The 22467-nt window shown below is 45.5% G+C and overlaps 2 protein-coding genes across 2 annotated transcripts in view; one reads left to right on the forward strand and one right to left on the reverse strand.

Moving 5' to 3' along the window:
• Positions 1 to 1532: 1532 nt before the first annotated feature.
• Positions 1533 to 3900, reverse strand: LOC137893569 (serine/threonine-protein kinase pim-1-like). Its single transcript, XM_068738979.1, has 6 exons — positions 3681 to 3900; positions 3410 to 3504; positions 3271 to 3318; positions 2148 to 2360; positions 1821 to 2001; positions 1533 to 1705 (listed from the first exon to the last, which is right to left on the reverse strand). The coding sequence occupies exons 1-6, from the start codon at positions 3898 to 3900 to the stop codon at positions 1533 to 1535; spliced, it is 930 nt and encodes a 309-aa protein (XP_068595080.1).
• Positions 3901 to 10147: 6247 nt separating this feature from the next.
• LOC137893570 (NT-3 growth factor receptor-like) overlaps positions 10148 to 22467 on the forward strand; it is a 60368-nt gene continuing 48048 nt past the window's right edge. Inside the window, exon 1 of the mRNA XM_068738980.1 lies at positions 10148 to 10416. Coding sequence (XP_068595081.1) covers positions 10148 to 10416 — 269 coding nt within the window. The remainder of the gene's footprint in view (positions 10417 to 22467) is intronic.

The raw sequence follows: 22467 nt of genomic DNA on the forward strand, positions 1-22467 counted from the left end.
AACACCAGCCCCCTTTATTTATTTATTTTTAAATGGAATTCAATTTCCTTTTTAAAGGAGCAGTAAAACATGCTTCCTGTCTGCCGGGGCCTTCAGGCTGTCCTTAGGGCCCTCTGTGGCTCTAGTGTGGTGCATTGTGGGTTTGCTAAAAAGCTTGATACACCAGGGCGTGGCCAGGAACCACATGCATCTGAAACCAGCAGCAGCCGCTGGAGTGTTACCCACTTTACCGTCGAGCGGGTTTCATGTCGGGCGGGGCTTCCCAAAAAACACTGATCCGACACGTAAAGTACGGCGAATTGATTTCATCTCACAGCAAATTATTTTCTGACAATTTTATTAAGTAACTTTCATGCAGAAAACGTTCAACATTTTAATGTTGAAAATGTCAGATATGAAGCATCACAAATTCGGGTGGTGATATTTTGCTAATTGTTTTCATGTGCTGCTCAACAGTCAGTCAGTATGTAGAATACAGCATTGCTGTCAGCTGATTTTTTCTTTCTTTTTCATTTTGGACAGTTGATTGTCAGCCGTGCAGGTAGCGTGGGCTGCTGGACTTCATTTCTGACACATCCAAGGATGCTTTTGCAGGTCTTCCAGGGTGGTGGGTCTCTCATAATGCGGATTAAAACACATATCTAGCAAATCCTGGCACTCTAATGTCGAGAGAGAACAGAAAGCACGGATGTGGTTAGAAGCTTCATTGACCTGCAGACCTGATTCACAGTGTGACGATGGGAAACTGAAGTGTTGGACTGTTAATTCCTGGGTTTGATAAATACAAAGAATCTTAAAGGTCCCTATGAAAAACTCACTTGTCGCATGTTTCTACACTATTATGGTGGTTTTGGGTTCTTGTCAACACAAAAACAGCTACATCAACCATCAAGTGAATTCTGCGTAGTTCTGTAACGCGACTGGAAGAAATCCCTCTCCCTGTGATGTCACAGAGGGAGAACGTGCACAAGATGTGTGTGCACGTGCATGCATATTCAATGATCGCAATGAACTTCATTTCGTTTTCCTTTTCAGAGGCTTTTCTGACAGCTGTTTGAGACAGAAATGTCGGATGCTGTCCTGCTGCATCTGTTTGCTATTTGGACCAAAGACTGTCACAGATAAGTGTTTGAAATCTGCAATAACTTGTGGAAAAAGGGTATAATATGGAACCTTAAAAGGCATCACTTCCCTGCTTCGTGATTGATTAGAGTCTATATTAATATGAAGAATTTGCTGATGTTGGCATTCAACATGTCCCAAGCTAATGTTGCTATTTCTCATGAGAATGTTACCAAAGCCTTCCTGTCTCACAAGAATTGTAGTTGTGAACTGGATAAATGTTGAACGTATAGATTCTCTTGAAGCTTTGCTGGCTGGCAACTTTTAACTTGGAAAAAGGTCATTTTTTTCTCATTTTCAGCGACAGATGTGGTAAAACATCAGGGAATATAAAGTAGTCTACTTTCACGACTTTCTACCAGGAACATGACACTCGAGTTTCCCATCGCATGCGTGATGTCATCATGATGTCATGGGAAGGTGTGCAGCATCAGCTTACCCTGGGTCACATCATTCATTTCACTTCCGTAGGGATTCAGGGAATCACAGAAACCCTCCTCGTTATCCACCATTTCTGTCAGAACTTCGCCCAACTGCCAGACTGCAGTGGACTCGGCTCTCTCTGTTGTCGATTCGAGGTAATCTGCAGGTAATCACATGGTTTTCCAAGGCGTCAGAGGGACACAGGTGGATGTGGACGGGAAAGATTTTCATAAAGGATGGATGAACAGCAAGAGAGGAGAAGCTGTATGATTTACCGGTCATCAAAATGCCAATGAAATTCGGCTTCCCCACGAAGAAGCTGCGGCCGAAGTCGATGATTCGGACTCGAACCTCAGACCGAAGTTCAACCAGGACGTTTTCAAGTTTGGTGTCTCTGTGGACAACGCCCTTTGACATCATGTCAATGGACGACATTAGCAACTGCTTCATGATGTCCTGAGATGGATGAAGAGAGAGTTAGAGTGACGGAAGAAGTCCTGCTTCTGCATTTTGATTTTAGGAAAGTGATGGTTTCAGGCAACGTTTAGTTCATGTGCAAAGCTGAGAGGCTGGATATGGAGGACGCTTCCGTTGAATCTTACTCTAGCCTGATGTTCCGACAGCGGCCCCTTTACATAGTCCCTCAAGGTGTGACACGGCTCTGGCCGCTCAATGACCAGGATTACGTGGTCATCCAGACAGTACCAGTCGATCAGCGTGATGGCTGTTGATGCCCCCACCGATTCTGGCCTGCCTGCCAGGAGCTGCATGATCACCACCTCCTGTGGGATCCTATGCTTCTCATTGTTTATGACCTAGAGAGAAAAATATACACAATTAAATGATTTAAAATAAGTTGATATAAATGTGGATGCAGTTCAGAATCAGAATCGGAACACTTTAGATTCCCCGTGAGGAGCAACTTGTTGCACAGCCGGCAGAGAACACGCACAAGTTGCATAGAGGCCGGTCATAACAGGCTGTTGATAAAACTAATAGATGCAGGAAGAAATGAATTTGTCCTGCACTTTGGTACCATGCACCGACGACCAGAAGGCAAGCAGCCAGTATTCAGAGGACAGCGGGTGAGTCGGGTCAGCCAGGACAGCTTTGGCTTTTCTTTCATGTTACTCTGGCTCTGTACAGGACAGAGAGCTCCTCAAAGCTATTTTTTTTAAACTGGGTTCTCCGGTTTTCTCCAACAACATGCAATGTCTGTCAATTGGCGACCCGAAATTGTCCGTCCCGCAATGCGCTGGCGATGCATTCGGGGTGTACCCCGCCTCTCGCTCCAGAGCAAGCTGGGATAGACTCCAGCAACTCCCTTGACCCCCCCAAAGCAGAGGAAAATGAATGGATGGATAAATAAGAAGTAGCCAGTACTGACATAATTCAGTCAGTTGACACTAGGTGAGTTTACATGGACACATTTAATCGGCTTAAAAACCTGATCGGAATAAAAATGCTTCATGTACACACCTAAATCGGATTAGTGTGACCCGATCAAGCTCAATCCGATCAAATTTATATTCCGATCGAGAGTGGGAAAGTGGGATGCATGAACATGCAAGTCCTGATCGGATCAATATTTTTAGGGTCAGTGAACACAGTGCATCCGACCATAATTTTACTCCGAACTCTGATCGGATTAAATACATTTTGTCCATGTAAACGTAGCCAGTGACTGAAGAAGAAGTATAAAGAAGTATGATTAAAAGTACTCACGACATTTAGAAAATGCACTCGCTGGCGATGGATGTATTTGATTGCCACCTAAGACAAAATGAACAGTTTGTTAGTTGGTAAATTGAGGGATTTGCTTGTATGTGTGTGTGTGAAGTGATAATTCAGCACTCATACTCACTGGTAATTTATCAGTTCGTCGGTAACCAGAAAAGACACGCCCATATGCTCCTCGCCCGAGTTCCTGAAGCTGCGCATATTTGGCCTCAAAGTCATCTAGACGCAGAAACACAGCTTTAACATATCATCGTATTCGTTCCATGACAAAAAACACTGGTTTGTTAAATGCATCTTTAATATCTTCTACTGTTTTACATTGCTCGGAAATGTAAAAGCACGTAATTCGAGTCTTCGAAGTCCAGAGCTCGCAGCTCTTGAACACTTCAGCTCACCGCTGCTGGAAACGTGTGAGGAGGGCTTCATCCAACAGTATCCTGTGTTGCCGTCGGGCTGATCACGATTCTCCTTGTCGATCGGCCTGACCTCATCCACAGAAACCCGGGCGGCTCCACCAGCAGCAGAGCCCCTCACCCTCTTCCTGCATGGCTGGAACTCTTGGTCTCCGGGTGTCTGGTATTCATCGTTGGCCTTTCTCTTGGACCTCGTGACCATCCGGGACTTGGTGGTGGTTTCTACAAATAAGTAAAAACCCAGTGGGCTTGTTAAACTGGATGTTTGAACATCATTATTACCTCCGCCGCGTCAGCAGGATAACTCAAAAGGTTCTCAACAGATCTTGATAAAATTGTCAGGAACTGTTGGGAATGTTACCAGGCAGGAACAAATTATTACATTTTGGTGATGATCCAGAAGAGATTGTGGTTATTATTATCTTTATTACAAATTTCCAGAAAAATCACTTTGATTAAAAGCTCCAGGTGTCGATCAGGATTTTAAACTCACCTGAATCAATATCTGAGCGCAGAGGATACATTTTTCCAGATCTTAAAATCATTGCAGAATATTTGTTAAATTATTATAAGACTAACAACTTTCAGGTTATCCACAAATGGTGTATTAACACTCGATGCACTGACCATCAGACTGAGACTAAAAACACAGCATACAGTAAATTCATGCAGTTATTACTCCTGGATTGGCTTTGATGTTTTAATGCTTTGATGTAACCGGCACTAGACTGCACTTTGTGGGCAGATTGTGTGGCTTTGATAAATTACTGTTAGCCTATCATCTGTTGTCTGATGTTTTCCACTTGATTGGCGCTCAGTGCAGCCAGTCTGAGATCGCTCTCTTTTCTTTTTCTTTTTCAGTCTCTGGTGGGTCAAACTGCTCAGAGAACAGTTTGGAGATGATCCTGGATTCTGGATCACTTTGACATTTTCATTAACATTGCAGGTAATGGAGCTTCAGAATTTGTTCCAGAATATTTCGGTTGATTATTAACTGATGTCTATGTAATTTGACACAGTCATGTAGGTTGGGGGCCTCTATCTTGTTCTTCTTTTTAGTGTCTACAACTCTGCGCTGGTTGTCATTCAGATTATTGTACTGGTACAGCTGCTTCAAAACTATTGTACCCAGCTTTTCTTCCGGAGACAGAAAGTGTGCAGTTGGATCCAACCCCTCCCCTCACTGGTCCTGTCATTCATCCTGACGACTGTCTGTGTGTGTGTCTATGTGTGTGTGTGTGTGTGTGTGTGTGAGAGTGATCTGGCAGAGCATCCAATCAAATTGTAGAACACCCAGCGAAGTAAACATGCTAACCAAAGCGCCAGTTTACAAAAATGATAGCAAAGAAATGTGTTTGCAACTTACAGATTTGAAGAAAGGAAGAATATTCTTGCAGAATATGAGTTAAATGGACTGGTGCTGGTTAAAAGTGCAAAGTCGGTTAGTTTTCTTGTAAAATTCAATGGCACTTGTTTTTATCATTTGACTTGATAAATAAATACAGATTTTAAAAGCATACATGGTCTGTGTAAATGTAATATATTATTACTTTGTTGTTAAAATGACCCAAAAGGACTCGAAACTCAAAGTGTAGGACTTGCGACTTGACGGGACTTGACTCGGGACTTGAGGGCAAAGTCTTACTTACTTGTGACTTACTTCCTCCCACCTCTGGTGATTTGTGAATCATTTCAGAACCCTGGATTGGCCACATCTTTAGGCCATATTTTAATATGCTGAGCAGCAAAATGATATTGTCTCCATGCAAAGTAAATTTAAATCCTTTCTAAATAATATATCTCAACATTTCATTTAATTGGTGTGCAAGAGCTACTGGTCTTTTACAAATATGACCTTGAGGAGTCATGGCTTAAATTGTTCCGGATCCTGTTGAAAACAATCCGGGACCTCCCACATTGGGAGTGGAACCTTTCCCCCCCCCCCCCCCCCTTCACATTGATCTTCTTTGTCACGGTAAAAATCTGTAAAACATCTGTGTCCACATCTGTTATCTGGTCCGTGATTCTTTCAGGATTTTAACCATATTCAATGTATTTTGATGTTCAATTCACGAGTGGGACCGCACAGTGGCACAGTGGGTAGCGCCGTTACCTCACAGCAACATGGTCCCGTTTTTGATTGCACCTTTCAAGAACGTTGTTCTTCATCCACTGGGGCAGATAAGGAAAACAAGACTTCAAAGACTTTGTGACGGCTCTAGCTGGCCGTGTTAAATGTTTTATATGATAATAATTATAGAGTTCTGCAGTCTGTGTCTGATATTTCATTGTGTGTGTGTGTGGAGAGAGGGAAAGAGGGTGAATGGGATGAGTAGAGCGAGGGAGGGAGAGACAAAGAAAGAGAGGTTAATGTCTTCCCATCTGTCATGAAACCACAGTCTGGTCACATGCAGTACATTAACTCGCCATTAGGAATCAATGGTTCATCCATAATGCATTATGGTCAAAGGTACATTAAGAAGTCATGACATTAACATCGGATTGATGTCATCTGAATTAATGGAACCAAAGTCAATTATCCAAAAGTAGAACAAATAACCAACTGGGCCACACTGGGGTTTTTATTTTTATTTTATGGTAAAATGAGAGAAAGAAAAACCCTGGACCTTCAAATGTGAACTAACCTGATGCAGCTCTCCATAAATACAAGCAAAACCGATTGATAGCACATTCTGCAACTGTCATTGTGAGAGTTTTCTATGTTGAGGGGATTCTGTGTACTAGTTAATCTGTTGGACAATGTTTTGGGGGTGTCGTCTTCAGATCACGCTGAGTAAGTCTAAATAGTCATGTCGAGGTCGCATTCCAGATGTGACGGCTCAGCAATGCCGAGTTCAGCATGCATGTGGGACGGAGGCTGGGTCCGCAGGAACAGCCTTTCCTTTCCCATCGACTGGTCGTGGTTTGAACAGAATGTCGGCGGAGCTGTTCTTGCTGCTGCTCCACCAGCGAAGCTTCCAGAAGATGGAATGGAATGCACTTCATTGTCATTGACAGCACAGTAGAAGAACGCTCGATGAGTCAGCATCGGGCCGCTGGAAATATTCTCTCCTTTGAGACATTAAAGAACGCAGAACGCAGGTGCAAGCGCATTTAGTACACGTTAAACACAGATCGATAGGAATGGAAACGCACAGGGATTTCTTCACTTCACTTCCTGTCTGCAAAGGTTTCCCTGACTTCTCTTTCCTTCGGCTTGTCCTGTGAGGGGTCGCCACAGCGACCCAACCTTCTCCACTTCACCCTGTCCTTTGCATCGTCCTCCCCAACACCAGCCACTCTCATGTCCTCCCTCACTACGTCCATGTATCTTCTCCTGGGTCGTCCTCTAGTCCTGTTCCCTGGCAGCTCCATCCTCAGCATCCTTCTACCGATATAGTCCCTGTCGCTCCTCTGGACATGTCCAAACCATCAAAGTCTGGTCTCTCTGACCTTGTCTCCAAAATGTCTAACCTTCACTGTCCCTCTTATTGTCTCGTTTCTAATCCTGTCCAACCTGGACACTCCCAAGGAGAACCTCAGCATCTTCATCTCCTCCACTTCTAGCTCCGCCTCCTGTCTTTTCCTCAGAGACACTGTCTCTTTGCCATCCATCATGGCTGTCCTCACCACTGTCTCTAAGCCGTCCATCATGGCTGTCCTCACCACTGTCTCTAAGCCGTCCATCATGGCTGTCCTCACCACTGTCTCCAAGCCGTCCATCATGGCTGTCCTCACCACTGTCTTGTAGACCTGTCCCTTCGTCCTATCACAGAGCACACCTAATACTTTCCTCCACCCGTTCCAGCCTGCCTGCGCACGATTCTTCACCTCCTTTTCACATTCTCTCCATCACTCTGCTCTGTTGACCCGAGGTACCTGAAGTCCTCTACCTTCTTTACGTCTATTCCTTGTGACTTCACTGTCCCCCCTGGGACCTTCTCATGTACACACATCTACTCTGTTTTACTCCTGCTCACCTTCATTCCTCTCTTTTCGAGAGCAGACCTCCACTTCTCTAGATTCTCCTCTACAGATCCTTCTCTCCCTCTTTACTATCTAACCTGGCATACAGGTCATCATATGACCTCTGTTTGACCTTTGCCTTGTGTCTCGTCTATATGTACTCCTGCATGTTTACTCTCTCCTGTCATCTCAATGTCCCATTTCTTCATAGCTAACCTCTTTTCCTGTATACACTTCTGCACTTCCTGGTTCCACCATCAGGTCTCCTTATCGCCTCGCCCCAAAAAAGGAATCCTGGTCCTTGAGCCTGGCTATATGGACAAGAGGCGGGACACACCCTGGATGTGATGCCAGCTCATCGTGGGGCATAAAGAAGCCAATATATTTAAATTTATATACTCTCTAAATGTATTTCATTTGTATTTCCCCAGTTGAAGAAGACCATAGAAACAGCTGGACAGACACGCTTGGTGTCGGTTCTTCTTGGCAGAGATATTGAATTTGATGAGGGTTAGAATCATAGGATGCCTTAACGGCACAAATCTGTTAAAGATCAAAACTACTCTTATGTAAATATGAGGAATATTATTTCAGATTGAGCAACAGTTCATTTACTATCATTTTATTGTCTTTCACCAGCTTCATCCGGTAATTTCCACTGACTGTACAGGGATGAGGTTGGTAAACTGGTGGCGTGGTGTTCGGTGAATAACCTTTCATTGAACACCACGAAAACTAAAGAACTCATCATGGACTTCCGGAAGCGCAGCCCAGACCCGGCTCCACTGACCATCATGGGGGGCTGCGTGGAGAGGGTCCACTCATTCAGGTTCCTGGGCGTCCACATCACCGACGACCTGTCCTGGTCTGCTAACACCACGGCGGTGGTGAAGAAGGCCCAGCAGCGACTCCACTTCCTGAGGGTGCTCAGGAGGAACCACCTGGAGGAGAAGCTGCTGCTGGCCTTCTACAGAGCCCCCTGGAGAGCATCCTGGGTACTGCATCACGGTGTGGTACGCCGCGTGCACAGCAGCGGAGAGGAAAACCCTGCAGAGAGTGATCAACACAGCCCAGAAGATCACCGGCTGCTCTCTGCCCCCCCCCTGGACTGTATCGCCGGCTGCTCTCTGCCCCCCCTGGACTGTAGCACCGGCTGCTCTCTGCCCCCCCTGGACCGTATCGCCGGCTCTCGCTACCTCAGCAGAGCTACAAACATCGTCAGAGACTCCTCCCACCCTGGACACAACTTGTTCAACCTGTTGCCCTCAGGACGGCGCTACAGGTTGCACAAGAGCAGGACTAACAGACTCAGGGACAGTTTTTTCACGAGAGCCATCAGCGCTCTGAACGACAACCAGCACTAAACAGGACAAATACTCCTATCTGCAATAACTAATGTACTCTACTTCCTAATCTCACTGCATGCACTGATCACTTTAAATATGTGTCTTTCTTTTTTACTCTGCTTGAACCTACCGTACTTGAATTTTCTGTTACATTTACCTGCATTTTCTGATGTTATTATTATGTTGTACGACGCACCGGACGGAGCAGCGCTCCTAATCTCTTTGCATAGCCACTATGCAAAGACAATAAAGGCTTTCTATTCTATTCTATTCTATTCTGTCACCAAACTCTGCGCACAGATAGCGAGCGAAGCAGTGGATGGGCACGTCTATCCAACGCGATATTCCTGCAGGACATCTACATCTCTAGAGGGTCTGCATCCGCCCCAGGTGCTGTGAAACGACTCTGCAGAAAGCATCGCATCCGGAGAGACACAGTGGACGAGGAATGACACCAGACGCTGCCGTTTTCATCCGTAGATGAATTCAAATCTAGGAGGGGTGGGAACAAATTAGAAAGCGTTGTCGCTTCTTTTGTGTGTGTGTGTGTGTGTGTGTGTGTGTGCGCGCAGTGGTACTTCTGAGGGTCACCTCTCTGTGCGCGCGCACGTGTCAGCTTCCAATAAGCCCAGTAGGTGGGACTTGAAGCTCGGAGGATGGAGTGTCCCTCTCTCTCTCTCTGCCTCCCAGTCTCTGTCTATGTCTCTCTACCATTTGCAGCTCCTGCTAGAAGCCTCGGCACCGTGACAGAGGAGAGAGATTGAGGGGTGACATAAAAGGACGCGGAGCGAGGAGGAGAGGGCGTAAAGCGGCGCCTTCATGTCATCCACCTGGATCCGGTTGTTTTTGTCTCCTTGTCAGTGTATTTTTTTTTTTTTTTTTTAATGAGTCGGACGGACAGCCGTGGCTGTGAAATACCCACACGCGCCCCCGCACGCACATCTGAAACGCACGCTCATGAATGAAGACCGGATTGGTTTTACACTTTGAACTCCACGGTGAGAAATAAATAGAGAACATCGTTTCGCATTCGTGCACCCACGCACGCGTGGAGGGGGGCGGCGGCGGCATTGGACATTTTTCCTGCTGTTGCGCCGCAAAGTTGCAAAGACATCTGGGGACTTCAGTCGTGACAGCATGGACGGCTTCCGTGCGTCTTTTGGCGCATTCGGCTCTCGCAGGGTTTGGCGCTGCTGGAAGGTTTTGCTCTTCCTCACCGCCTTCTTTCAGAACTACCTGAGCACCTTGCTGGACTGTCCGCCCACCTGCACCTGCTCGTCCACGGAGATCCACTGCAATAAGTCCGACAGCAGCAAGTTCTTCCCGCTGCTGTCCTTCCCCGGCGCGGCCAGCGCCGGCAACACCACCGGGAGCATCGAGGACCTGTTCCTGAACATCACCTCCATGTATGTGCTGCTTCTCCTTCTTCCGATCTTAGGCTCTCTTGAACGGCACCAGGCCGAGCGGCGGGTCGGCGGTTTGATTTAGAACTGCATGCGCAATGGAGCCTCTGTATGATTCATCTCTCTGCGCAGAGAGGAGAAAGACATCCATAAAGGTCCACAGGGAAGTAGCTGGTGATGTCTGTAATGTGAGCAAAGAATCTTCAGCAGAAATCCGTGTTTCTACACTTTTGGGGGGGGGGGGGGGGGGGGGGTAAAAATGACTTGGTCAACGCTAAATGATGAGTGGAGGTCAGAACCAGGCCATTATTAAAGCTTTAGATCAGTTGAACCATTAGTGGTCCGCTGTGAATAATGTCTCGGAAGTCCATTCTGGAACGCAGCGGGATTACAAGCAGTTCACGAGCACATCCATGGTTGAACTTTGAACTTTGGAGCTGCCTCTTGTCATGGTGCCCAGCCCCGGGGGTCCGATGGTCAGGTGTTTGTAGTGAATCCCATGCAGGCTGCTACCGCCTGATCCACTGGTGGGAATGTTGTCGTCCCCACGGCCGCCACCGCAGTGGATGGGAGGCATCGGAATGGGCTCCATCCATCTGTAGGTATCTGCTTATGCATTTTGTCAGTTTGTGTCAAACAAGTTCGAGGTGGAAGCAACGAGTTTCGCCGACAACTTCATGTTCTGCAGTCGATTGAATCGGGAAAGCGCAGCAGAACTTTCCCTGCAGCCCCGGACCCGGGATTCAGCGCTGACACTTTGTGCTTGGCGTTGCTCACGTGAACACGTGTGCTTAAAAACGGTTGAAAAAGGCCTTCAACGTGTCCCTTAACATCTACAGTAGTACTACTACGGTGTAGGACACAGTAGTACTACAGTACTATCACTACACTCTAGTGCTTATTATAAGCGGAAACTTTTTATTTGACTCAAAAGGCTTGTGTCCAATTAATCATTTTTATTTCACCTTTGCGATCACCTCTGTTAAATAGCACAATATGGACATGACAATACGCATCGCCTGGAAGGTTCAGAGCACTTTAAATGGGCAGTAAAAAGAACGTAGAGCAACAACAGCCCCTCAGGAAGCTTCGTTCAACCCAACTACTGCCTATCCCTGCATTATGGATACACAAGCACGCTTTAAATCAATATATTCAATCAATCCATTTAAAACAGAAGTTCTCCGGCTCCATTTTCATGGTAAAATACAGATCTTTGTTAACCCGTTCAGTTCTCAGAGACAATAAAGCCTGAATGCAGCGGTTAGTAAAACAAAAGCAATATAACCCGACTAGTTATTAATAATTTACTGCTCAGGTTGACCTTCATCAAAGCTATTTGGAATTTGTCAATTTTTCACCACTTTTGTCTGGAGCAGTGGATTTTGGAAGAGATAAAAGAAAGTTTGTGTCTCCTGTACTTTAAACAAACAAATGGAAAAGAATTCGAGGCCCGTTTATTGATAATGGGGTATTTAGAGAAACACTGTAGTATATGAAATAATAATATTTAAAGCTTTCTAGCAGCTGTCCCTTTAAATATCTCACTAGCTCATTATTTTATCTTATGAGGACAGAGGAGAGGAAAGAAGCTAAGATTTGCCCCTGAAAACAAACGCAAGCCGCCCGGTCCCAGATCATTTTGACATCCACCCCTGTTTGGGAGACCAGGTGGAGATCCAAGAAACAGTTTGATCTTTAATCGTAACTGTGAAGAAACTTAAACGGCATCCAAAGACTTCCTTTGAGTTGTTTTCTCTGTTTGACGAGAACATCTCAATTTGTCCAATCATTTTACGGTTCAGGGTTCTGGTGTTGCTCTCCTTGGCCCGAACGACTCATCCATCGGTGACAGGAAGGATGAAATGCACATTTCCAGCAGAGTGATTTTGGTGCTGGAGCGGCTCGGCCCTCGCTGTGGATGGAATGGATGCGGTTTCTGGCCCATCCTGGTGTTCCACCTCTTCACAGCTGACGGCTTGAAGGGTCCGCTCAGGTTCTGTCTGCAAATATGCCGTAAAGATTAGCCGGTAAAGTCAAGAAGACGTCGTTGTCCTCATTGCTCTATCAGATTTAGGCTGGTGGTTTTGTCAGTGGAGCTTCCCGTCGCCACACCTCGGAATGGGAACGCTGCCGGCTGGAATGCGGGGATGGGTTGTTATATGGAAAAGTTAGAAGAGAGTTAGAAACTACGCACTGGATTTGACGAGATTCAAATGCTGGAGAAAGACAGTCTTCATTTTAAGACGGTACACATTTTTCCATACCCAGCGGTCCCTTCATCATCCACCAGGCTGGGGGGGTATTATACCTTAATACCAACAGCGTGTGTGTGTGAGAGAGAGAGAGAGGGAGCGAGAGGGAGCGAGAGGGAGCGGAAGACAAACAGCGAGAGAGATGTCCTTCAGTCTTGTGTCCTTTGTGTTGTACGCTCTAGTCTTTAATGTGGGTCTGCATGCATCTTCAGACTGGGGACGAGGGATGGGGACAAAAAGTATTTGTGGGGAACCAGTTCCCAGTGTTTCAATTCCTTGGAGTCATTTGTCAGCCGATACATCGGTGAGAGTATTGATGAAGAATCGAATCGCTTCACGAAATCGAAAATGGAATTGTAATTCTATAGATCTTATCAATTCTCATTCCTACTGGAGACAGGGGAGATCAGGGGAGAATTAAAAAAGCAATAAGAATAGAACTCAGAGAGCATGACCTCCACAAAGCAGCTCGTTTTCTAATAGTTCATATCGGACCCCTTTTTGACTTTGTCAATTGAAGGCATATTTTACAAGATATGATGTTTTGAAAAAACCTCTATTATAAGTAAATGGGAAAATCCAGATGTTTTTGTATCCAGTCGGGTATCCAGATCACTCTCAGAATTTAATGGGATCTAAGTTAGACCCATCTTCAGATTCACACATTTGTATTCATGTCTGTTTCACTCATTGTGTGTTGCTTGTGGGTCTCTGGCCGTTGTGATTGTCTATAAACAACATCAAGGACGAAAGAGATAAAAATTTGTGAAGACGTGTGGGACAAAGGATTAAAAAGACAGACGCAACCCCCCCACTCCAGTTGCATCCTGTGGGAACAGCTTACATGTGGCCATGTAATTTCACAGCAGAAAACTCTGTTGACAAGTTGTGAAAGATCTTTGTGTTGTACACGGATTTCCTCTTGACTTGTACGGATTCGTGCATCAGTGTAGCGGTGCACTTCCTGTTTGATCTCCACTCGCACACGGAGAGGCTGCAGTCCATCCCCTGTTGGCTGCCACCCTATCCCATCCCCAGCGTTCCATATGCTCCTATTTAGTCTGCGAAACACACTCTGGCTGTCTCCACTCGTTAGCCTTCCGTGTCCCACGGCTTACTGCGTCTCAGCAGCAGCAGCGGTCGGAGGCCTTTACGTGTGAGCTGCCACGACTTCCTCCAAAAGCACAATCGCCTCTGCTTCTGAGCCTTGTCCAGATCGTTTCAACCTTGCTGCTTCTCACACAGACATGACCCCGTCCTCACACACGAAGACGCCCAGTCAGAGCACAGAGCAAAACACACCCCGACGGCCCAGCCAAACAAGCACTGGGGGAGCGCAGACCTCCGCCAAGCAGCTCATTCACCTCCTAACTGGGGTCTCTCCAAAATGTAGACTTATTTTTACTTTATTTACATTTTTCAATTCAATTCACATTGACGTCGTTCCTGGATCCACATGGTGATCTGGATCATCATCAGAAGGTTCTAAATGGTTCTAGGTCACGAGACTGAATCACTGTAGGACAGTAAAGATGCTGGTCGGAACCTCGGATTCAAAGCATGTTGAGCCACCACCATGTTTCCTTCCTTCCTTCTTCCTCCCCTCCCCTCCCTCCCTTCCTTCCTTCCGTTCCTCCCTCCATTCCTTCCTTCCTCCCTTCCTCCCTTACTCCCTCCCTCCCTCCTTTCTTTTCTCCTAAGGAATCTGTTCTTCCTGTGCTCCTCAGTGTCACTCCTCCAGATCCGCGGTGACGCTTGTCGGCTGGCAGCAGTCAACACGCCACAGTCAGTTAGGATCACGTAGTGCTGCCTGTTATGGCGTCACATTGGCTCAGCATTTAGCACTGCCCCTTCAGAGGGGCAATAAAACCGTCCAGGGTATGAATGCTTGCATTTTCTCCTGGTTTCTGATTAAAAACAAGGATGTTGAGTTAATTATTCTGTCCCATTGCCAAGGACGGCGCTGCTCCCACGAGTGCTTCTTAGAAAAAGTAGCATTGTGAACTGAAACTCCAGAAAAAGAGGCGATAAAGAAGAGCTGAAGCTAAATTATTCAAGGAATAAGCAGCATTCTGGAGAAGGAAAGAGAAAAGTGGGGACTTATTAGAGAGGAGGTGTAAAAACTGGTAGGATAAAAGCTCAAGAAAATGAGAAATAAAAATCAAACAAACAGTATGCTTGATTGATCACAAGAATTCTTGTGAGAATATATACTACAATAATGTAGTAAAGATCCTATTCTATAATCCATCAATCCATCTTTGTCTGGGGTCTGGTTGCAGGGGCAACAGTCTGAGCAGGGACTTCCAGACTCGTGAACAAGACCACGAGATACTTGAACTCCTCCACTTCATGCAAAGACTCCCCACCGACCTGGAGAGAGCAGACCACCTTTTTCCGCTTGAGAACCATGGCCTCAGATTTGGAGGTGCTTATTCTCATCCCAGTCGCTTCATACTCGGCTGAAAAGTCCAGGCTTGAAGAAGCCAACAGGCCAACAACATCTTCTGCAATAAACAGAGTTGAAATCCTAATCCCCTCCGGTCCCTGGGGTCTGGTTGCAGGGGCAACAGTCTGAGCAGGGACTTCCAGACTCGTGAACAAGACCACGAGATACTTGAACTCCTCCACTTCATGCAAAGACTCCCCACCGACCTGGAGAGAGCAGACCACCTTTTTCCGCTTGAGAACCATGGCCTCAGATTTGGAGGTGCTGATTCTCATCCCAGTCGCTTCATACTCGGCTGAAAAGTCCAGGCTAATAAACAGAGTTGAAATCCTAATCCCCTCCGGTCCCTGGCTCCACCCAGAAATCCTAAAAATGGCCCCAGGACTCCATACTCCCAAAGCACTCCCCACAAGATACTATGATGGTCGTGGTCAAACACCTTCTCCAAATCCACAGGTACCCGATGGAAGGTAGAGTTGGTCCAGTGATCCACGACAGGGATGAAAACCACACTTTTCCTCCTGCATCCGAGGTTTGACTATCAGTCTGGTTGTCCTCTCCAGCACCCTAGAGTAGACTTTACCCGGGAGGCTGAGGAGCGTGATCCCCCTGTAGTTGGAGCGCACCCTCCGGTCCCCCTTCTTGAAAAGAGATTTTGCCTCCATAACCGCTTGGGCAGCGGTACGCTTGGTCTGACGGTACCCGTCAGCGGAGTTCCACGAGTCAACAAGACGTGATAAGACTCCGTCAGCTTGACGACATCGCGTACTTCCAGTGTCCACCACCACTACTGCGGGTTGGTGTTGCAACAGGCACCGGAGACCCTGCGACGATAGGTCCGAGCACCCGGTTCGACAATGGAGGTCGAGAACATGGTCCACTTGGACTAAATGTCCCCAGCCTGCTCTGGGATCTGGGGAAATCACTCCTAGTGGTGGGAGTTGAAGACCACACTGACAGAGGGCTCTATTTGACAACACATGTGGGTCTGCCGAGTCTGTCCGGCCCCCTTCTCCACCAGCAGATCCAACTCTATCCTTGTATAATGAAAAACCGATTTACATTTGAGTTTGCATGTTCACCCCGTGTCTGTGTGGGTTCTTCCCGGGTTCTCCGGCTTCCTCCCACCACCAAAAAGATGCTAATTAGTTACGCTAGCTTGTCCATATGTGTGAGTGTGAATGATTGCTTGAGTGTGCGTGGCCCTGTGATGAACTGGCGGCTTGTCCAGAGTGTACCCCGCCTCTCGCCCGTTGACTGCTCGCATCGGCTCCAGCACGACCCCCGACCCGGTAACGGACAAAGCGGTTCAAAAACCAGTAACTTGCTGCTTCAGAATGATTGAAAAATAACAAGAAAAGTTTTACGGACAATTTTTTACAAATATTTCCTAGAGATTTTAATATTTCGGCAGCAGAAACATTTTTTTTCCATTGTTGTGTTCTAATTGTGTTTGAATTGTTCTGAACAGTGTGTTCGCATTAAAAAACGTGCTGCATCAGTTTGGCGTTCTGTAGTTGGTGGACTCGTTTGAATGCATTTAGTGTGATAACAATTAGGGATGTCCCGATCCGATCACGAGCTTGCGGACTCAATCGGAATAGGACGTTAGCTCCCGATCAGGACTCGGACATATATGGATCATTATTTTCATTACTTTTTATCACATCTGTAGTTACGTGGTGGCACAGAGTCTCTACACCAACAGAAATGGCAGCGCGTGCGGCATGAAGTCATTTCCTGTGACGCAATTGGTTGAATGCTGGCTAAACACGTTAGCATCTTGAAGCTAGTCGCGTGAGTATTTCTGCACTGTGGATGTACGTTCCTTCCACACATGATCTTTACCGGTGGCGCAGCGGGTTGCGCTGTTGCCTCACACCAAGAAAAGGAATGCGATGATGAGCGATGACTAGTGATGACCAGCTATGACGAGCGATGAAGAGCGATGACGCGTGATGATGAGTCGGTCCATCTCTTACTCTCAACAGCTCTTCTTTTGAGGAGTCATTTTTTAAGATTTTAAAAGTTTACGTTTGAATAATCTGAGCCAAACAATCCAGATCAACAGCTGTTTATGGAATAAGTTATGACACATAATCAATGATGAAGGATCAATGCTCTCAATGTTTTAATGTGGTCAATTATGAAAAACAGAGACACTCAATATTTTTGTCGGAAGGGTGCTAATGCTTTCTGACAGCGTCCAGAGTTTTGGATCGCAAGCGGGTCAATGTGTGAGTGTTTTCAAGGCGACAGACGGCGTGGGCTTTAATACAAGCCCGTTTGGTTAACATCAGGAACAGCAGACAAATGTCAGCCAGCTTCAACCTGTCCATCCCATTCTCCTCCGCTTCACTGCACCGGTCTCTGTTCTGTTGCTGAGCGATGCTCATGCCCGTGAATACGGCAGTTTAAACTCAGCGTCACTGTGTGTGTGTGTGTGTGTGTTTCCCACTGCCCAAGATGTCATCACCAGTTCACTGCCATAACCTCAGGATGATGTAGGTCCAAAATGATGCAGGTGTTTCTTTCATTCACGTCACACCTGGCATCCTGCAGATGAACAGATATGTGATATGTGATATGTTATATGGGAGAGCGTCCGGGAGAGCGTCCGGGAGAGTATCACTGCTAGCTTTAGACTGAACATTTTAACACACAGCACTCACGTTGGTTTAAGCATAAAACGAAATAATTCGGATCCATGAACATTTAATCCAGATGCGGCTGTTTTTTTTCCTGTGTTCTGAATCCATATGTTTTTAATTTATTTTACAGTTACCCTAACATCATAGTGCTGTAGCTTGCATTTTATTATTGACTTTACCTCATGTTACATGTTGCACCGAGAAAAATTCCAAGTCTGTGGACCCTCATTGACAATGTCAATAAACTGATTCTGATTCTGTCTGTCTAGTCTGTGCAGGTTAGATATGGACCTGTCTCAGTGTCCATTAATGTCTCAAGACAGGATGAATAGCCACAGAGCTTCATCTACTGAGAGACAGTCCATACGGACCCACATTAAGTATTGAGAAGCGTGTCCTCCATCATTAAGCGAACTTCACGTCTGGTGTTTTTAATAGACTCCTTTGAACATTTATCAACCAGTCAGCGTGACTGATTATAAAATGTGCGGAGTCTGGTTTGTGCTCAGTGGATGATCCAAACCAAGCACAAACCAGACTCCAAGAAGTCGGGGAGGTGGTGTTAGTTAGCCCATGGCCAGCATGCATGAGGCGGTCCGTTCCGGCAGAACCGTATCCATCGAGCTACTAGATCGGTGTGTCTCATAGATAGACAACAAATGAGAGCAAAAGCACAAATACACAACATAACTGATGCGACGAGCATCAATAGTGGCTCCGCCCACAAACACGAGGGTCAGGACAAGCCATGATGGATGCTGCCATGGCGACTCGGATCACGTGACTACCTCTGCCTGACCTGCATGCAGACTGTTCATAGAATGAAGCCATGGTTCTGATGTAACATCGCCGTCAGAACCATGCTGTCTGAACACACACTCTGTCCATCCACATTCTCCATCCTGCTGCTGAAACAACAAAGAGTTTGTGGAACTTTGATTAATATTATCAGAACAGATTGAACATTTAAAAGCTTACATTTCTGAGCTATTTGTAAAGATTTAGGTTTTAGTGTGGAAGCAGGAGGCTGGGGAAAGAAGACGTGTATGTGCTGTTTTGTTAATTAATAGTTACAACTGAATGAGTGAACGAATGAATTCATGAATGGCTTATTTTGGCTACAATCTACAGCACAAAACTTGACTTGTGTACAAACATTATTATACATGATTGCACTAAACATTTATTTTTCAAATAAAAAAAAAGCTTTGGGTTATTTTATCGATCGTGTACAAGCAATGAAATAACCCAGAATATCAGGAAAACAAAAAAAGGGAAAAAAGGGGTCAACATAAAATAAAATAAAAATCAATAAACTCATTAAATTGTCATTATTTACAAATTATTTGGAAAATCAACAAAGTGACTAATCTGTGTATTTGTTCCGACTTTTAACTTTTCTAACACATCAAAAACCAGCCAGCGATTGCTTCCATCGCTCACCGATAATCCACCAGCTGATGTGTGTTTATTCCTGTCTCATTGACAGTCCAGTAAGGTTGTTCTACAGGAAAGAGCCACAGCGCATCTGTTCTGCATCTGCAATGTTCTGCCAATAACAAGGAGCGCTTTAGTCTGGAAGCTGGAATGAATGGGTTAGGTATGGAACTGTAGCACGAGAGAGAGAGAGCAGGAGCAGACAAAAACATAATGTAACATATAGGCGGCTAAACAAGATACTGACTTAATTCTCTAAATTAAATTATTGACAGGGATTTTAGTCTTAAATCTCAGTGTAGCCTCTGAACTGAGGCTACAAATGCAGATATCTGTCAGACCTCATTAAATCTCAGTGCTTCCTGTACTCCAGCTACTCTGTGGTGGAGTACGTCTCGTCTTTGTCTCCGAACCACTTCTGGATGTCTTCTGCCGATACATACGTTCAAGGTGCACACTGCTCCAGCATAATGAATTCAGCGTTCACAAAAAAAAATAAAAAAATAAACTAGTCATGTATTTAAAATAATCTGGATCCACATGGTGATCTGGATCATCATCAAAATGTTAAATATGATTTTTTTTATAAAAGCCTCCATTATAACGATGGCCAAAACGCAAAACCTCCGATCTGCAAAATCCTCTTTTTTGAGAAAAGTAAAAAAAAAAAATTGTTTTCTTGCAGAATGCTATTTTTTAAGGATACTTAATGCACAATCCACTGATTTTAGACTTTATTACTGTATCATGTGTAATACCGACTCAGTATTGGTGCCTTGCAAAGTGCACATAGAAGGTTTTCCACTACCGTTTCTGGATCATTTTGCAGATAGGAGGTTCTGAGTTTCGGCCATCGATAAGTAAATGGGAAAAGCCAGATGTTTTTGTATCCAGACCGGTATCCGGATCGCTCCCAGAATTTAATGGGATCTAAGTTAGACCAAGATCCATCTTCAGATTTTCTTTGATCAAGATCCATCCAGCCGTTTTTCCGTAATCCTGCAGGCAGACAGACAAACAACATCAAAAACAGAACCTCCTTGGCAGAGGTAAATATGAACCTTGCAATAAACTACAAGCCCCGCCTCCCGCCCAAAGTGAGTTGGAATAGGGTTCAGCCCCCCCGCAAGCTGAATAAATAAATGAACAACTTGTTTGGCTGCATAGAGTCTTTTTTTTCTGAGGGTTTTTGTTATTATTATTAAGTCCCTCATCTTCTACGGGTTTTTCTGCAAAGTGCTGTTGAATGAGAAACTTTAATCTATTTTCCAGTGGCATTGAGGTGAGACGGGAATGATTGAACATCATTTTTTGGGTGAACTGTTCCTCCCCTTGCATGCAGCGGAGCCGCTTGATCACGCCTCCTCCAACATTACCTGGGGCCGTGTAATGGTTTGGTTACTGCTGCTGATGGTATTCAGGAATTCCCTAATTCCCTCTGTAGCAGAAATCAGCGGCGGCTTATTAATGCCAAAGCGCAAAGGTTCCGTGCTGAACAGCTCCCCGGAGCGCGTCTCCTGCTGCTGAATCCTAAGTAGCTGTGGAGGACAGCTGATGGAACCTGGATGCGTACCGGTTGCCATGGTTACCGCCGACTTTTGCCCTTGCCATTCTCCAGTTCTGCTTTGAGTAAACTAATTGTTATTCTGATTTTTATTCCAAACAGGACTTTATCTCAACTCTCTCCCTGCAGTTCCTCTCGTAGTGGATTTAAACCAGGGGATACACTTCAGTGGTTACTATAGCAACATGAAAGTAGGATATATTTATCTTACAATTTATCCCTGCAATCCCACTTGTTTCATTCAAACTGGAATGGAATGGTGCAGTCAGATCTATTTTCAGTGAGCATGTAGACAAAGTGTGGTGAGTGAGGCGTTGCAGGTTGAAAGACGTCATTCATTCTTTCCTTCTCATCAAAACGTTCAGCATTGTACTGTATGCAATTTAAATTGGTCCCCTTTCATTTTGTGCGATTGCATATTGTGTCTCTAATTTTAGAAATTAATTTAAAAATTTTATTTCTATAGCGCCAGATCACAACAGAAAGTCATCTCAAGACACTTTACAGGATTAGCAGGGAAGGACAGAACCCAACTTGACCCACAAGAGCAAGAACTTTGGCAACGGAGGCAATGAAAAACTTCCCTTTAACAGGCAGAAACCTTGGACAGAAACTAGACTCATAGTGGACAGCCTTCTGTCTGACCGGCTGGGTTGATAGAGAGAGAGAGAGAGAGAGAGAGAGAGAGAGAGAGAGAGAGAGAGAGGTAGGAGAGTGATAGAGAGACAGAGACAGAGCAGGAGCAGACATCAGTGTTGAGGGACACAGGTCCAGGTTCAGCACCACGGACAGAGGGAGCTGCAGACTGAGAGACAGAAAGAGGGACAAACAGAGGGAGAGAGAGCACAAGACTACAGGGAAGAGAGAGAGATTACTGACATATATTTATAACATGAATAACCAGATAGAGAGGGAGGAGCTCAGTGTGTCATAGGAGGTTAAGCCACCAGTGCTGGCCTATGGCAGCATATTGATTATTGTATTGATTAACTATAAGCTTTGTTAAAAAGGAAAGTCTTTAGTCTCTCTTGGACATAGAGATGGTGTCTGTCCCCCCCCCCCCCCCCCCTCCCCCCCCCCACCCCTGCAAGAGCAGACAGGGGGAACCAAGAGCAGGCCAGCCAGTAGTTCGGTGGGAGATGAGAACACGGATTCAGCTGCACTCATTCCTCTCAGTCGCTCTCAAACATTCCCCCCCCCCCAGCTTTCCTCCATGTTGGAATTTCCTGGACAGCAAGCTCAGCTCCGAGCAGCTTTTCCATCCTGCTGCAGGAACAGATCTGGATCGCATGTCTGTGTGTTTGTGTGAGACAAATTCTATTAGTGAGAGAATATTTAAAAAGGTAACATGCTGCCTTTCATTTCATATTCAAGTATTCCTTTGAATACGTAACTGGAAATTCTGAATATCTTTCAAATTAAAGGACATGGATGATGTCTCCTGTCACATTCAGCGTGTTTAAACCTTTATAAGGAGGAAAAGACAGGAGGCGGAGCTAGAAGTTGCTGAACAACATGAGCCCACAGACTCAAACGGGATCTTTGGATGATGCTGGACTCTCCGTCCTCCTTTCATATATTCCGTTAGCATTTCATCACACTGCAGTGGCTTCCGTTAATTCTCAGATGTACATTCTGCTACTCCGCCGCGCTTAATCAGCTCGAGCTGAGCGATATTACTCCATTAATCCGTTCAAA

This window comes from Brachionichthys hirsutus, chromosome 5 (assembly GCF_040956055.1).
Source record: "Brachionichthys hirsutus isolate HB-005 chromosome 5, CSIRO-AGI_Bhir_v1, whole genome shotgun sequence".
NCBI lineage: Eukaryota > Metazoa > Chordata > Actinopteri > Lophiiformes > Brachionichthyidae > Brachionichthys > Brachionichthys hirsutus.

What these genes read in the sequence shown, in the direction of transcription:
- LOC137893569 (XM_068738979.1), bottom strand. Translation starts at nt 3,900, where the DNA reads ATGGTCACGAGGTCCAAGAGAAAGGCCAACGATGAATACCAGACACCC. An exon ending in GACGAACTGATAAATTACCA is followed by an intron (nt 3,319 to 3,409) that starts GTGAGTATGAGT and finishes ATTTTGTCTTAG; the next exon opens with GTGGCAATCAAATACATCCA. An exon ending in TGTCGGAACATCAGGCTAGA is followed by an intron (nt 2,002 to 2,147) that starts GTAAGATTCAAC and finishes CATCCATCTCAG; the next exon opens with GACATCATGAAGCAGTTGCT.